At 35.7% G+C, this 18,478-nt stretch overlaps 1 protein-coding gene and 1 long non-coding RNA gene across 7 annotated transcripts in view; one reads left to right on the top strand and one right to left on the bottom strand.

Annotated features, from left to right (window-relative positions):
• The window catches only part of SLC2A9 (solute carrier family 2 member 9), a 283,196-nt gene that overhangs the window by 72,361 nt on the left and 192,357 nt on the right, over window positions 1–18,478 (bottom strand). For all 3 annotated transcript variants that reach the window (XM_074229795.1, XM_074229794.1, XM_074229793.1), the window contains one exon: window positions 10,005–10,080. In XM_074229795.1, coding sequence (XP_074085896.1) covers window positions 10,005–10,080 — 76 coding nt within the window. The remainder of the gene's footprint in view (window positions 1–10,004; window positions 10,081–18,478) is intronic.
• Window positions 1–18,478, top strand: part of LOC141518089 (uncharacterized) — a 253,311-nt gene that overhangs the window by 115,755 nt on the left and 119,078 nt on the right. The window lies entirely within an intron of this gene.

The raw sequence follows: 18,478 nt of genomic DNA, 5'->3' as shown, positions 1-18,478 counted from the left end.
AAGAGAAGCCAAAAAACACTGTTCCTATTCTCAAGGAGCTTACATTCTAATTGGGGTGGGGTGAGCAACAGCACATAAATACATAGAAGATATATATATATATATATATATATATATATATGTTTGTTTTTACATACATATACACATTTTTCTATACATACACACATTTCTATAACTTTACTCTTAATCTTAAGAGTCCTATATAAATAAATAATAAAAAGTGAAAAATACATGGCTTTAAGTTCAATTAATGAATAAATACAAAAGAACTTATTAAGCATTTCCTTTGTGTGAAACACCATGCTATGTCTTGGGGATAGAAATAGAGGAACAAGGCACTCCTTGCTCTTAAGAGGCTCATAGTCTAATGGGGTTCAACATGTTTACTCCAGATTCAACAGTACAACTTTTCTTCAAAGATATGCCAGTTTTTAGAGTATTCTGTATGAAAATCAAACAAGTGTTCATAAAGAGAGAGTGGGTCATCCCACTGTACTTTGTCCCAGGAAATCCATATTCATAATTTTGTGTTCATTCTAGGTTCCCTATTTTAGTATAGACCTTCAAGAGCATACAGGTTGGAGAAGGGTATATTGTAGACATTGGGAAAGTTGAACGTGGAGGAACTTTGGGTAGTCCTAACATACTAGGGACCTAAGGTGCTATATGGAAGATTGGCCCAGAGCCTAAAATAGAGTAATGGGTAGATATTTCAAAGTGAGAGATTTAGGTTCAGTATGAGGAAAAGCAAAGAATTATCCCAGGTTAGATTGGCTACCTCCCTTAGGCAGCTAGGTTGCTCATTGATTAAAGGACCAGGCCTGGAGTCTGGAAGATGAGTTCAAATCTAGACTCAAACACTTATTAGTTGTGCGACCCTTGACAAGTCACTTAACCCTCTTTGCCTCAGTTTCCTCATCTATAAATTGAGGTGGAGAAAGAAATGGAAAACCATTAGAGAATTTTTGCCAAGAAACCCCAGACCCCAAAAAAGAGGTCACAAAGAGATGAACGTGACCAGAATGACTGAACAACAGCAAATCTCTCTAGAGATCTTCAAGGGGAGATAGGATGATGGCTCAAGATGGTCATTGTAGAAAGCATTCCTTTCTTGGCCAGTTGCAGACTGCACTAGATGGCCCATGAAATCTGTCAGACTCTGACATTCAGGGTTCTTCTGTTTAGTTTTTTCACCCACTCCATAAATTGCCTTAGGCAAATTCGCATTGTTTTATTCTTTCACCAACTGGAATGTTACTGAAATTCAATAATTGGAAAAGTTACCGCTGTCTAGAGAGACAGCCATGCACAGTGGAAGGAGCTCCTGACTGGAAGCCAAGATACCTGCCTGTGCTTCCCACTTGTATAATTGTCATTCTGAGCATTTCATTGACCTTCAGTTACTTCATCTGTAAACTTATGTTGGCTCCCCATGGAGCCGTGGGGATGAGAGTACCTTACAAAACTGATTTACCACAATGATGTCAACTTCTATTAGATTTACAGAGCTCTCTTCCTTCTGACCTACTCCTCAATGACCACAATGCTTTCCAGAACAACATTCTACACTCTAATAACTACATAAAACAAAGAAGTTTGAAACATGTAAGAACTCTAATCATTACAGTGATAACCATGATAACATAAGACCAATGACAAAGAAAGCTACCTACTTCCTGATAGAGACCTGAATAATAATGATAATGATGATGATTATAATAATAGTTTACATTTCTATACTGCTTTAATGTTTGCAAAGTATGTTATGAATTTGACCTAATTTTGTCCTCTCAATACTATACATATTATTATACCCATTTTACAGATGAAGAAACCGAGACAGGCAAATTAAATGAAATTCCAGGGTTGTACAACTACTACTACTAATATTTAATGGTAATGATAACATTTATATAGTGCTCACTATGGATCAGGCACTCTGCTAAACACTTTACAGTTATTACACCTCATTTGATTCTCACAGAAGCCTTAGGAGATAGGTGCTGTAATTAGCTTCCTTTTATAGATGAGGGAAAAGGCAAACATGTTAAGTGACTTGCTTAAGATCATACTACTAATACGCGTCTGAGACCAGATTTGAACTCAGATCTTCCTGACTTTAGTGTTCTGTCCATTGTATCAGCTAGTCACCCTGATAATGAAATAAATATTCAGAATGAGACATACTCTGGATATGGATAATACAGGCATTTGTTCACTTGCATATATATATGTGTGTGTGTATATTTATATATATATCTTTACAAGGATTTGATTTTGTTTTCATTTTTTTTCTTCATGGTGGGAGGTGGTGTTAAGAAGGAGGAAAAAAATAAAAGCTTCTTAATTTAAAAAATAGACAAAACTAAGCCAGAATCCAAATAGATAATGGATTGTAGCTGGAATATTTCCCATGCCTCCCAATAATATGTGACTTCAAATGAATTTTGGTACTTTTTCTATAAACAAAGGTGAATTAAACTTTTCTCAGAGAGCATTTAATTAACAAAATTAAGATGAGAAATCTGAATGGATGAGTACTACTGGTTCTAGCTGATCTGAGCTTTGGGGAATCAGATGACATCATTGCTCTGTATTCAGAAAAAAATGAGGGAAAATGCCCAATAGCTACATTATTGGAAATCTTAAAATAATCTTGGATCATGAGAAAGTACCAGTTCTATTATTCATATGAGATGGGGAATGCTAGAGATTTGGGAATAATGAAACACAAGGCCAATTATCACTTATTTGTTTGAGAACACTGAACTACTGTATGATAGCATTTCTTCAGTGCTATCATTTAGCTGACCTGGGCAGAAGGATTAGAAAGTTAATGTCAATTTTAATGTCAATGCTTATCATTATCCCAGGGAAATAAATGCTAACAAAAAAAAGTTGGCACAAGATTTGAATCACATTCAGTCTCAAATGAAGAAATTACTTCAAGTGATTTGCCTATCTTTCATAAGCAAAATCCCTATGTATTTGTGTAAGAGTGTTGAACTTAAAAGTTGATTCCTAACTGTTATGGCTGTGGGATCTCAAGACAGTAACACACACACACACACACACACACTCTTTGAAGGTGGACACACCATCTTCTGAACTATCTCATTTCATTTTTTAAAATTTCTGTAATAAATATTTCCTTATATCAAGCTAAATTCTTTTTCTCCATAATTCACACTCTTGTCTCTAGTTTCTGTCCTTGGGGCCAAGCAGAAAATAAATAATATATATATATATATATATATATATATATATATATAATATATATGTATGTATATATACACATACACATATATATATACATACACATATATGTATGTATATATATTATATATGATATATACATACACATGTAATCACTCTTTAATTTTGGAAAAACATCTATTTTATGGTCCCCAAATTATCTTTTATGCAAAATGGATGTTCTCAAATCCTTCAGTGATACCTATATAAGATTTTTTCTGTCTCAATCTTTTCATCTGTAACATAATGCACTATCCCACAGTGTTTTTATAAGAATTAAATGATTTAGGGGGTGGCTAGGTGGCACAGTGGATAGAGCACCAGCTCTGGAGTAAGGAGTACCTGAGTTCAAATCCGGCCTCAGACACTTAATAATTACCTAGCTGTGTGGCCTTGGGTAAGCCACTTAACCCCATTGCCTTGCAAAAATGAAAAAAAAAAGAATTAAATGATTTCATGCGTATGTATACATGTAAACATACATATATACATATGAACTAGATGATTCAGTGGAGAGAGCTCTAGGTCTGAAGTCATAAAGACCTGAGTTCAAATCTAGCCTCAGACACTACCTGTCTGAGGGCAAATCACTTAATCCTGTTTGCCTTAATCCACTGGAGAAGGAATCACTTCAGTATCTTTGCCAAGTATGGTCCATAGAGTCATGAGGTGTTGGACACAAGTGAACAGCAATAGACAAACATGTGCATACACACATAAATGCAAAGCACTTTATAAAAGTTAGAGTTCTATATAAATGTCAGCTATCACCTACCTACTTTCTATCTTCCCTCATATATTTCTATTAAATTTGAGAGTGCTTTGGAAACTGCAATGTTTTATATTTATTCAATTAATGCACACTCAATATAAATCAGAACCTGTGTTGGGTGCTAGAAATACAGTAGACCCTGATATCTAGGAACTTAGTTTAAGGGATTTCCAGTTGAAGAGGGCAAATATGCATCCGACTATGATAGAAGAAAGTATGACATAGAAGTGATAGAGGGTAAGCTTCTTGAGGACAGTGTCTATATCTGTAAGCTTAGTCCCTATCAACATGTTTGAAACATATTGTAATAGAAGCCTAATAATAAGAAATAAATGCTTTAAATGTATATGTGCAAAAGAGGCATACAACTGGTATGCTGCAAGAAATTTCATGGAGAGAAATTTGAGAGAGGAAGGCTTTGTGAAATAGTTGCCACCTGAGTAAAGGTGGGTTCAAATCCATCTCATCTGATAAGTCTTTTCCCCTGACTAGTTGCAAATAGTTTTTATTAATTGAATCAAATATTCATAACTGAATTTGACAGGGTCTAGTTACCTCTTTGAATCAATTCCAATCACTGTATTAAAGACTGGTTCATGCCCTAAGAAATTTGTATAAAATTCAAAATAAGGTAAGAAGAGATCCTGCATATCTGAATTTGAGAAGTTGGAGCAAGCATGGAAGAAAGAGGACTGATCTGTGGCAGAGAAGTTGACTATAGGAGCATCTTTGGCTCTATGGAAAATCTATGGGAAGGAAGGATCTGGCTCAGGAAAGTCTCAAGAAAAAGAAATACTGTTTTTCCAACTTCTCATTCCAATGCCTATCTAATCCACAAACACTATAATATTTTCTGCTGGGTCATTACTTGAATATTTCCAGCAAATTGAATTTTGCCTCAAGCAAAGAGTTCAGGTGTTAATTAGAGATATAAATGCATGATTAGGCTGAGAACTCATCCACTCTCTAGGTATTGGGAATTTTTCCTAAATGGAGGCTAAGAGCAATTATGACTGCATTGAAAACTTTTCATGTAAAATAAACTCCCTAAAACCAAAGAGAAGGAAACTAATGAACCTTAGAGGTCATTGCATTGTCTCCCATACTTAAAATGAGTAACATGCTGATGTATTACTGCTATCATTTTTACTTGACTTCTGTACTAATGCAGTGAGGATTTAGGTCTGACTGTATCTAGGATACAAATGTACAAGATTCTGTTCTAATGTATTATTTTAAGTAGAGAATAAATACTAGGAGAGAAATATTTTCTTTCCTATTCCTTCAAATAAATCTGAACTAAACAAAAAGGGGAAAATTTTCTTTTTTTCACTTTTGATATAACTTACGAGTGATCAACAGTATCCTCAGTATTGGTGCATGTAAAAGTGGCTTACCAAATTTTAAGTTCTTTCTTCTTGTTAATTTTTTTCTTTTGCTCAAGGTCACACAGCTAGGTAATTATTAAGTCTCTGAGGTCAAATTTGAACTCAGGTCCTCCTGATTCCAGGACCATTACTCTATCCACTGTACCACTTAGCCATTTGTTTTGATCCCTGGAGGTCAATTTCAAAGTATGATTGATATGAAGGAAACACCAAAGAATCCCTGAGAGAAGGGATAATTCGCATTCATATCCCACACACCATGACTAGGCTATAGATGCTTACTAATGGATTGATGGATGGATGAGAAAAAATCTTTAGAAAGTTACATGTTCAGTACGACTGATAGAGAGCTCAAGGCGGAGAGTTTTCAGAGTTGAGTTCCAGACTTCACCTTGGGAATGGTGAAGTCATCACAATCCTCAGTCTTCCTTCAGCTGTCAAATTGGGAATGAATCAAATTCTAGACCATAGAAGCTTAAGTTTCAAGTCTTTTAAGCTTCTTATATTGCAAATGAGGTTGTAGGCTTCAACAGAGTAATACATTAAAAATCACACAACTAGGAAGTAGTAACATTTAACCTGAAATATTTACCCATCCTTGGGCCCTCACCTTTTAGGGTATATTCACTCTGTCACCTCTCTTCTGGACCTACTTTTCCCATCTCCTTACTGTCCCACAATTATCCTCATTGAAACCTTCATTCATGCTGAAAGAATTCTAGCCACATTCTAGAAGCCAGAGTAAGTAACCTCTAAGACCCCTTCTACAGCTTTATAAATTAGGCAAAGCAGGTGTTAAACATATTAGAATAATTAGGAATTTAAATAAAAAGAGACCTTAGAAATTATTTAGTCCAACTTCATTTTATAGAATAGGACACTGGAAACCCTGGAGACCTTCTGGAGACTTGACTGACAAGTAATCCAGGTGGGATTTGAACCCAGTTTATTTTTTCCATTTGTTATTGTTCAAGTCCTTTTTCAGGTATGTCTGACTCTTCATGACCCCATTTGTCAAAGATACTGGAATGGTTTGCCATTTCCTTTTCCAACTCATTTAAAGATGAGGAAACTGAGACAAACAGGGTTAAATCACACAGTTTATAATTTGAACTCATCTTACTGATTCTAGGCTTGGTGTTTTATCCACTGAGCCACCTAGCTGCTCTCTCTTTCCATCACATTGTAATAAACTTCAATGGAGCATCACAGGCTCATGATCTAGAACTAGAAACAGAATAAAATTCTCACATTAGATTTAAGGAAACTGAGGTTCAGAGAGATTAAAGTAAATTGCTTAAGGTTGCCCAGATAATGATCTTCAGAAAGGGATTTGAACCTGGGTCCTCTCACTTCAGAGTCACTACTGCATTATGCTGCCTCCCTAATCTAATGGAGTTCTCTGCTAAGACTCCTGAGAATTTTAATATATTTTCACCTTCTGTGGTGTACTTGAATTTTTCTTATTCTTTTTTTCCTGCCATGCCTTATCTCTCCAACAAAAGTGCTCTAGATAGATAAGGACAAGTCACACAGCATCTGCACTCTTTCTTCAGTGTTCCCCTCAAACCCCATAACAATGGATCTGAAACACACATCCCAATCCTGTCATGTCCAGGCTAGGATCAGAGACTATTTCTATACCTTGACCACTAAACTTAGCTTAGATGCAGCAACACATAAGCAGAGTATGAAGGAACTACCTTCTATGTTTAAGAAATATCTTTTTTTATTATATTGTGTTATGGAAATGCTTGTTTCACTCCCCAAATTAAAACCAAAATAAATAAAAACAATCAAAAAAGAAATACATACATTCTCTGGGTTGAAGGGGAGAATCAAATTTATTCAATTTATTACTAAATTTGGAAAAAAATTGGAGCTGGGATAGGAATCTAGGTCTCACTTTTGCCTACCCATGTGTCATCTGGCAAACAATTTCCTTCAGTGAATCTCTCTTATCCCATTTTTTCAAGTGAAGGGATTGGAAGTAGATGATCTCTAAGGTGCTTCCCTCTCTAATATTCTGAGATTTCATGAGAAGTGACAGCTTGTGTGGTTCTATGCTGCTAATTAGTGTTGGCCTTGGTTTCACCAAGGACAAGTCTACACACTGCCAAGAATGTTACAAAAGATATCTCCCCAAGTCCATTCACAGCATATTTGTAATAAATGAATGAATGAATGAATGAATGAAAATAATAGAGAAGGAAAGAAAAGCAGAGAGAGAGAGAGAGAGAGAGAGAGAGAGAGAGAGAGAGAGAGAGAGAGAGAGAGAGAGAAGTCTGCCAAATTTGGCAAAGTTTTCTGGAGAAACCTGGATAATCCTTTTCTATTTCACAAAGTCCTATAGATTAGGGACCATTAGGATTATTTATAGCACAGGTATTGGTTGTTGTTAAGTATGTATCTTGAAATATCAAGGCAATTATTCTAGGCTGACTTTATCTTTGTCCTTTCATTCTTCTTCACTCCACACATGGAACCAATTGCTACATATTTTTTTTTTACCTCTATGTCATCTCTCACCCAACCCTTTCTCTCTAGTCACAAAACCACCCACTGAATTTCAGACTCTCATCATCTTTCAATCCCATTTGACATTCTACCTTAATTACTCTGAAATCTCATTTTATGGATCCAAATCACTTGCCTAAAGTTTTACACTGAGGTCGTGAAAGAAGCTGGAACTAGAACCCAAGGTCCTTGACTCCTACCAAACCTGTATTTTAGAAAGATAATCCCAGCACAGTAGTGAACAGTTTTTCTTAGATTCCTGGTGTGTCAGGGGGCAGCTAGGTGGTACAGTGGATAAAACACCGGCCCTGTAATCAAGAGTACTGGGTTCAAATCTGGTCTCAGACACTTAATAATGACCTAGCTGTATGGCCTTGGGCAAGCCACTTAATCCCATTGCCTTGCAAAAACCTAAAAAAAAAAAAAGATTCCTGGTGTATCTCATACTTTTCACAAGTAGAGAGGAAAGCTTAAAAAAGTAGAGAAAGCTGCTGGGGTCCCAACCTAGCTTCACAATCACAGAATCCTGCTTTTATACATATATATATATGTATATATATGTATATATATATATATATGTATATATAATTTTATCACATATTTATTCATATAATATATACATATATACATATAAATATATAGTCATCTTTGCATAAGGATATTAGTGCCTTTGGAATAGGAAGAAAAGGCTGGAGTTAAATGAAGACAAAAAATGTGATTGAGGAGACTGACGAAAAAAATTTGCTAAGAGAAGACTAGTTGGTATGCTTTCATTATGTACTTTTTTATGGGATATAGTCTATTTCTTTAAAAGAATATTACATAGGAGTTAGAACTCACACTGAAACCAAGGGCAGGCAGAGTTGGTTGGTAGGGTATGGGAACAGGAGAAATGAAATAATTCAATATTTCAATATTTTAGTAATTAACAGTAATCTGTTTTTAGTCAGTGTACGTGCAGCATTCCCTTCACTAATCCGTCAACAAATATTTATTATGTGCACCAGAAACTACAGACATAAAGATAAAAATGAAATATTTTCTGCCTTCAAGGAACTTATTCTCTATGGGGAAGATGTACACATATAAGAATATCCAAAATATGTGCAAAAGTAATGCAAATTACAATTCTCTGCTGTCCTTATAGATGGTTTTTATGAGTTGCTGAGTTCAAAAATAATTTATTCTCTCATGGTCAGACTTTTGATGATGAAATAACCTACAGTTATTTGTAACCTGGGATGACAGATACTTAGTCTCTTCATCTGACCCATTCCCAGCTTGCTAGAACCTGACATAACATCTACTTCTTGGATAAAAAGCTTTTGAGAATTCAGAGTCACCAAGATAAATTTCAAGAGGATACATGACTTAGATATAAAAAGTGACATTAAAGGACCAAGAAAGAAATAACCTTTTATCCTATGGACAAGAAAAGTTTGTGACTAAATCATTATAGATGAATAAATGAACAATTTTGTTTATATGAAGTTGAAGATTTTTTCCATAAGAAATTGAATGTAGTTTACATGAGAAGGGAAACACATAACTGGGGGAAAATCTTTGTAATAAGTTTTTCTGATGAGAGTTTCATATCCAAATTACATAAAGAATTCCTTAGAATTTATAAGAATTCAAACAATTCCTCAATGGGAAAATGGTCAGAGCATATGAACAAAAAATTTTAAAAGGAAGAAAGTCAAACTATACTGTCAATAACCATATGAAAAAATGCTCCAAATTATTATGAGAGAAATATAAATTATAGCAACTTCTAGGTTCTATCTCACACTCATCATATTGGCAAAGATGACAAAAGAAGAAAATGATAGATGTTGAAGAAGTTGAAAGTATGCTGAGGCCCTGTTGATGGAGTTGTGAATTTGTCCAATTCACATGTCTAAATTGGAAAACAATTTAGACATGCCCCCTAGGACCCAATATGTCTTACATGTCCTAGATAATTAATAAATGTTGTTTGAATTGAGTGGAATACTCCATACTTCTGTGAACTCTGAGTCTAGGTGCTGAACAATCCCTGGGTTTCTTAGGGAGGAAGAAAAGTTCCTTACCTGGTCCACTGCAGAATGAAGCAATTATGGTCAGGATACAGACAATGCTCAGGTAGGGGATCCAGGGAGCCTTGTCCTGAAAGGAAGCATTGATAACATTATTCAATGAGGATCCAATAAGAAGAAAGAGATGACCCTTCTTCTTTTTCTACCATGCTGGCAAGATTTTGACTTAGGTGTGACTATGTAATGCCAAATTATTGACTTAATGGAAAAGTTAGAGCATGAAAATCAATGAAAAAACAAGTCAAACTGGTAATTGGTCATTTTGTGGATAGAGCATTCCCTATTTTTATTTTTTAAACTTAAAAAGATAGTGAAGACTCTCCACTCCAAAATTTTCAAAATTTTTCACTAAATTCCTTTGATTAGGTTCATTATTATTAGGAAATTATCACTTTCAAAATGTCATTTTGTACAAATCTTGCTCATTCTCCTAGACTAGCTCATCTCATGCTAGAATAAGCCTTTGTTCTCCCTCACCCCCTGGTCACATTGATCTCCCCCTTCTCTGAGTTCTTAATGAATGAAGTTTGCTGAATTGAAGATCAAAGCCTTCCACCATTAGGCCCCACACTTCCTTTCCATTAAGTACTCCTTTCTAACACTACATACTCTAGCCAAACTAGACTTCTCCACCAAACACTCCCTGTGCCCTCCTGTATGTATACTCAAGTGTATGTGTGTGTGTGTCTCTCTCTCTCCATCTGATTTACTTGATGACTTCTCACTCATACTTTAAATGCTACCTCAACATGTCCAGAACAACTTTCTGGTTGGAAACAATCTTCCTCCTTCACACCTCATAAAATTTTGTCATATACTTGACATATAAACTATGTGTTATTGTATATTATAATTATCTAAGATTGTATCTTTATGTCCCTCTTACACTATCAGCTCCATGAGGGTTGGGTTTTATCTCATTATCTTGGTTTTTCCCCCATTTTATAGAAGAACTGCAAAGCCCATAAACCTTTAATAAATATCTTAAATTGTTTAATTGAATATCTTTCTCTCCTTCTAATTCAATCTCTATAAAGCACATATCACAATGTCTTTTTTCTAACATTTTCATAATTCCTCAAAACTCCCATCAAACTTTTAACTCCTCAATTCTTTTAACCAAGAACCTCATACTTCACTGAAAAAAAAATTAGAGCTATTTGCTGAGACTTCTCTCCTTTTTCTTACCTCACAATCCTCTGACATAACACTCGTCTCTGATAAGCCACACACATGCTTTATAACATTCTTTTCTATTTTCTTCTGAAGATCACCTTTCCATTCTCATTCTCTCTCTAATATTCACTCTCTACCTCTTGGTTTCTTTCTTGTCTACAAATACTTTCTTGTCTTCCATATTCTTAAATACTCTCAGCTCATGCTACTATCTCCACTAGCTATTTGTTACTCTCTCCTTCCTTTCTCTACTAAACTTGAAAAAGTCATTTTTAATTAATGTTTCTACTTCCACTTTTTTAAAAGAATTTAATCTTTTTTCTAGGATTTTGCAAGGAAAATGGGGTTAATTGGTTTGCCCAAGGCCACACAGCTAGGTAATTATTAAGTGTCTGAGGCTGGATTTGAACCCAGGTACTGCTGACTCCAGGGCCAGTGCTCTATCCACTGTGCCACATAGTTGCCCCTCTGCTTCCACTTTTTTAAACCCATTATAATCTGACTCCAAACCTCAGAATTCAATTGAAAATGCTCTCTCCAAAGTAACCATTTGTCAAATCTAATAGCCTTTTCTAAGTCCTCATCCTCAATCTCTAAGCAGCATTTGATGGGGATACTCACTTTCTCCTTCCCTCTCTGAGTTGTGGTGGTGTTGTTATCTATGTATACTCCTACTCATTTATTTAATCTTTCTCAGTCTCCTTTGCTGGGCCTTCAGACTTGTCATGTCCCCTAACTATGAATTCAATGATCTTTATACAAATAATTCCCAGGTGAATGAATATATCTAGTCATATATACATATATATAAAATATACATATATGTTTAAATATATATGCTTGCATAATCCAATCTATCTTCATCTTCTTGCTTTTATACTGATCTTTCCCATATTTGGAATGTTCTCCCTCTTCAATGTCAACTCTTGAGAGTCCTGGCCTTTTTTACAATTCAACTCAAATGACACCTTCTGTTGGATGCTTTCCAATACCCTTAAGCATCTTAACTTTCTTTTCCAGACCTCCTTTCCTTCTATTCTGTATGTAGTTTAGATCTAACTTTTAATTTCTATGTTTCCCCTATTAGTATGTTAGCTCTTTAGGGACAGGAACTGCTTTTACTTTGCTTGGCATCCTCATCATATAGCACAGTACTGGAATATAGAAAACACTTTAATTAATTGACTGATGTGTTGACTTGGCCATGGACCCTGAAAAAAGTTATTCTTCCAAGCAAATCTAAAAGAATAATGTGGAAGAATGAATGATGGAGGTAGACTCTGAGGACCTAGTTTAAAATCCCAGCTCTGTCACTTGGACAAGCAAGCCACTGAACTTTCTGAGGCTTAGTTTCCTAATGTATAAAATAACAGGGTAAGATTAAATAATCATGGAGTTCTTTTCAATTCTAAATAGTCCAATGGTTCCATAATTTTACTTGGATTGAGGATCAGGGCTAATTCCTTATACTTGATGATTTAGGCTAATTCTTTACACTGAAATATGACAAAAAAATTTCTCTTATTCCACTGAAGTCCTATTAGGAAATGAAGTCTGAAAAAGATGGTGTTGGACCCTGGCAGTGAGAATAGTTTTGCAAGCAGTCTTCTCATGGTATAGAAGAAAGGCTATTAGATTTGGAGCTAGGAGATCTGAGTTTCAATCCCAGATTGACTATCTATTAGCTGCATGATCTTGGGTAAGTCTCTTGGACAACAGGGCATTTAATCTCTTCGAGTCTTTCTTTCCTCATCCACAAAATATGAATGTAGGGACTAGATATGTCTAAAGTTCTACATAATTCAAAATTCTATAAAAATCTTTGAATTGGAAGAAGCCTTGGACTTACAGTATGAATTTTGACTAGCTATTTTAAAACTGTGTGACGTTGGAAAGGTCATTTATTTCCATCTCTTTCCTCATCCGCAAAGCAATATATAAATATAATCTATTATTAACATATAATAACAAGTATGATTGTGTCAGGTCTGAAAACCCATGTGAATGACTTCAGCCCTTTAAAACTCTCATTTTTCAAAGAACTGATTACATGCACCAGAAAATCAAAGTCCTAGGAGACCTTCATCTCTTGTTGATTCTAACCTTCTATCTCAAATGCTATGGGTCACAGCCCCAGGAAAATGAAAATTAACAAAGTTGACCTCAAATCAAATTGCACTTGATGATAACCTTTTATGTCTAATGTAATCAGATGGTAAATCTGACACATCACATCACTAACAAGCAGAAGATTGTTGCCTCGTGCATCACTGTATTTTTAACTGTATAATCATACCTCAAATAATCTTCTGTTCATCAAGCTCCCCCGCATTACTATTGCCTTTTCCTGAAAACATCAACTACCTGAGGGGCATTCAATAAATGAGAAATACCCATGACTTTCATTTTAGGGATTTCTAGTTCAATTACTAAAGTCATTTGTTGACCTACAGGCATTCAGCCACGTATTTCTATTTTATCGCACAGTGCCTGGCAAAGAGCAGAATACACAGCAGGTGATCTAAAAATACCTTTAGTCCCGTTTAATTCCACATTTATTAAGAATCTACTGGGTTTGAAGCATTGTTCTAGGTTCTGAGAATGCAAAGACAAAATGAAAAACAATTCTGGATTTCAACATTTAAAAAAAGCAATGTGTAAGGCATTTCTTTAGGATCCGTATTTGAGGGGCAGCTAGGTGGTGTAGTGGATAGAGTACTGGCCCTGGAGTCAGGAGTACCTGAGTTCAAATCCGACCTCAGATGTTTAATAATTACCTAGCTGTATGGCCTTGGGCAAACCACTTAACCCCACTGCCTTGCAAAAAAGAAAACAAACAAAAAAGACCAAAGATCAATATTTGAGCCACCAGTAAGTGCATGAAGTAGGAGCTGTGGCTATTAATGTCACTATTTTGCCCATCAGAGAAATGAGTGGTTTGCTAGGCACAGGTAATCACTGTTAAAGACCAGTATTGTTAAATTAAAAAAATAATAAAATAAAGACCAGTATTGAACTCCCCAGTCCAACACTCTGATCTACTACCATAAACTGTTAGAGCTTTTACTGGGGCATAGTGGGGGACCATTTAAATATTAATTGAATCTAAAGAAGCAAGGTCTTTGGATCAGTTCAGCTTCTGGGTATTCTGAATTTGTCTTTTTGTTCTGAGATAACTTTCAAAGGAAATGACTGTTTTGACCTTGTTGGATCTACACTAATAGGCATCATGACTGCCTCTGTCTCACCTCTGAGACTCTGCAAAATTTATGACCTTTGTAGGGAGATGGTCCTTTCTCTTCCCATTCTTAAATGGTTCTGTCTCCCATAGTTGTCTGACTATAAATGTTAGCATGGTAATTAGGGGGAATCCAGCAGAGATGGGAAAGTGAGTAATTGTGTTGCCAAGCTGGCATATAGAGGTGGCAATTAATTGAAATGGTTAAAGAGAAAGAAGGATGGTTACTCTTGCTAGGGGATGTAAGACCAAATGTAAACCTGGAGGAGGATGTAAACTAATTTCTCAAGTGATGAATGACTTATATTCTCAGTTGTGTAGTGTAATGGAAGAGCTATGGATTTGGAGTTAGAAGAACTCATGGTGAATCTCCACTCTGCCCTCTCCCACCTGTGTGATCTTGACCCAATTACTTGTCCCCTCACTGCTGCCTTATTTCTATGGCAGTTATCTTGAGGAGAGTGCTTACTACACATGATTATTGAGCTGGTATTATCATAATAGATTAACCTCATCTTTCTAGTTGGTCTTTCTCTGTCTGTCATTTTTCATATTCTATCCAATCCAATTAAATTTTTCTTATGCTCAGATTTGATCATCATGCCATTCTAGCATTAGAGGTAGCTATTCTCCACTGAGTCAAGTTTGAGTCTGCTAGGCCTTACAGTCTTGTGCCAGTTTACCTTTTCTGACTTATCTCAAGTTGCAACCTCACAAATCCCCTACATTTTGACCAAAGTGGACAATTTAGTATGGCAAATGGATACTTAATTCTTTCCTGACATGAGACTTTGTAAACACAGTTGCCAATAATTGGAATGGCCTCCTGTCTCTCCCAACCCCTTCCCACATGGAAATGCTATTTATCTTTTAAAGTAAAATTTAAATTCACTCCCAAGATAAAACATCGATATCTCTCCTTACATCTCACAAGAGCATTGACTGGTGTTTTGGGTAGAACATCACAATCACTCTCTTCACAATCACCCTGGGAAATAGTTAAAGCAAGGATTATTACTGCTATTTTCCAGGTAGGGAAACATTTAAAAAAATAAAAGTGATCTGAGGAGGACCATACTACAGGCAAACGTTAGAATTTGGATTTGAATTCAGGTCTCTTGCATTCCACATTAGTTTCTTTCTCTACCACAGTGCTTCTTGAGTAACTAACAATAAATTAGTTTATGTTATAGTTATTTGTGTTTCAAGAATCACAGATAACTGGGATGGAAATGGACTTGTAGTTTCTCTATTGTATGGTAAACTCCCAAGTATGTATTATACCCCTTTACTAGATTATCAGCTCCACAAGAACAGCGCCCATGTCTTATTTAAACTCTTATTTCCCCAGCATCCAGCACAGTGCTATGTATACAAGAGGTGCCTAATACATGCTTACCAATTTATTGAACCGAATCACTATTATTAATGATAACTCAAAAAACTCAAGACAAGTTGGTGACAAAACTGACTTCTGTTCCATGAAAGCACAAGACTTCGTTTCTGACAGGAACCTAGAATATTTTTTTATATGCTTTTACCAAATAGCTTCTGTGTTGAAAACATTTGTTCATCAAGTCTGAGGGAAAAAAAGCTATGAAATCACCATTTAAATGACAATGATTTCCCTGGTGCCTTTGCCTTGCTCTGAAGAAATCAAAGTAGTTGACTCAACCTGAGCCATTTCCCTAGCATCTGGGGTACTCTTTGTGAGAGAAAACTGTGACGAGGGAAATTCCTTTTCTAGGGTCCTTTTCTCTTCACTTGAACTAGGGTTCAGAACCACCTCCCAAAGTGAGTACTGGTCATCCTGCCCAATAATGAGTACAATCTTCAGACGGATTTTGGCTTTGGTATTAAGACTGTCTCATGTTGCTGGGGCCATGTTAAGACAGACCTCTTGTCTACATCTTAACCTCCTGTTGCCCAAACATAGAAATTGTCACCAGAAAATTCATGCTTCTTCTCTTAACAAAAGGTTTTAATAACAACAAAAAAGCACTTCAGTTCTCTGAAATCATGGTTGATCATTGTAATAATTATAATTTTTAAGTCTTTCAAAGTTGTTTGCTTTTTAATGTTATTTTATAAATGTTCTATTTTCCTTTTTCTGAGGAAAGAAAGAGAGAGAGAGAATGAGAGAGAAATATTGACTAACTGAAAAAAGAAAATTTAATTAAAAATAGCAAAAAGAAAACTATACTATTTACCTAGATTTTTATTTGAAATTCTGAACTCTTTCCAATGTTAGATATCTCTTCCTCCTCACTAAGGCAGAAGAATGCCTTGGTAGAGGTACATTGCAGAACATGCTCTTTAGCTAAGTCTCAGGATCTCTTTTTATCAGTCAGTTCTCTGAGGGAGAGTAACCTACCCTGTCTCTTTCTCAGTTTTTTTTGAAATCCAAAGATAGGTGATATGACTAAAGGTTAGTTTGAAGAATCCCATTTTTCTGAGCTATTCATGCTCTAGGATTCCAGTTTCATGAAATAAATCACCTGAAAGTCCTAGAACTCATTCAAAAGGGAAATAAAAAAAAATAGAACCTTTCACCATCAGAAACTGTACCCCAGAATTTGGGGACTGGATGAGGTCCAATTAACATCTCTAAAAAGAATGATGCTTCCTTGTAGAGTTGCTCACTACAACTACTGAGGCCAGCCAATGAATCACCAAGGCTAAAGGACACTCGTCACCTTCCATTCAATTCAATTCATCAAACATTCATTAAGCTATTATGTCCAAGTTGTTTTGCTAGGCATTGAGTACATAAAGATAAACAGAAATAGTCCCTTTCCTTAAGGAATTGATATTTAATACTCTGATGGGTCCATGATCTTATTGGTCTTCCTATCTCAAATCTCATATCACTCTAGTCCATCCTACAAAATACTGACAAGGTAAATTTTCCTCAAATTGAACGCGTGGGGCGCAGACCATAAATTGGTTTTTGACTCCCCTACTGAACTAACCTCTTGCCATCATTTGGCAGTGTAGTCCACCCTTTCTTCCTATATTTTCTTTTCTTATGTTTTTGTTACATATATTTCTACTGGTTCTCCTCCTATCTGTTGGAATAATCCTTTATAGTCTCCTTTGATGATTCATTGCTTATATCATATCCTCTAATGACTTGTGAATATAACCGAAAGCTCTGTTTTGGGGCCTTTTCTCTTCCTTCTAAAGTCTTTCTTGATGAGAACAATCATGAGTTAAATGATTGTTTCTATACCTAAGACATCTACAGCTATATATCTAGACCCAGTCTCTTTCCTGACTTCCACTTCATTATCAACAACAATTCAACATTTGTCTACTTGGCATTTCAAACTGGATATCTCATAGACATGTCCAAAACAACTCATTACCCTCATCCCAACCCCCATGATTCATCCTAATCTTACTTTTATTTTTCTGTTGAGGGTACCAACAATATTCCAGCTATTCAGAATCATAATATTTGCATTATATTCAATACCTCACTCTCCCTTACCCCTCCTATACAATCAGCTGCCAAATCTTGCCCTTTTTAAGTCTCTTCCTCCCTTGCCTGGATTAATGCAATGGTCTCCTAATTGTTAACCTGCCTCAAGTTTCTCAGAACTCTAATGCATTTCCTTCATAGCTGCCAAAGTGATTTTTTTAAAGCACAGGCCTGACCAAGTCACTCCACTATTCAACAAACTTCACAAAGGTCGTGATAGAAGCAGAAAAGGACCAAGGAAATAGTTACCATAGTCAATGATCTCTACTGCCCCTTTCAGGTGCCTTTGTCACCATTACTCAGAAACCTTTGAAATTTACTGCATCTGCTTACTTACCTGTTTTTTGGGGGGGGTTATTTTTTTTGCTAAGATCTAGCATTTTGCAAGTGACTTTCTCTTCTTTCTCAAATAATCAATGCCTCAAGCAATATCAGTCCATGTGGATTAGTCAGTGTTTGGTACACTTTAAAATACTAAAGAAATGTTGTCTATTATTCCTATTGATCATATAGCTTCAGAAAGCATATGGCTATGAACTGGAGCCTAGCATACTTATTTCAACTTTCAAA

The sequence above is a fragment of the Macrotis lagotis genome, chromosome 3 (assembly GCF_037893015.1).
Source record: "Macrotis lagotis isolate mMagLag1 chromosome 3, bilby.v1.9.chrom.fasta, whole genome shotgun sequence".
Classification (NCBI taxonomy): Eukaryota; Metazoa; Chordata; class Mammalia; order Peramelemorphia; family Peramelidae; genus Macrotis; species Macrotis lagotis.
The sequence above is the reverse complement of the archived record's forward strand: the minus strand, read 5'-3'. Positions and strand labels throughout refer to the sequence as shown.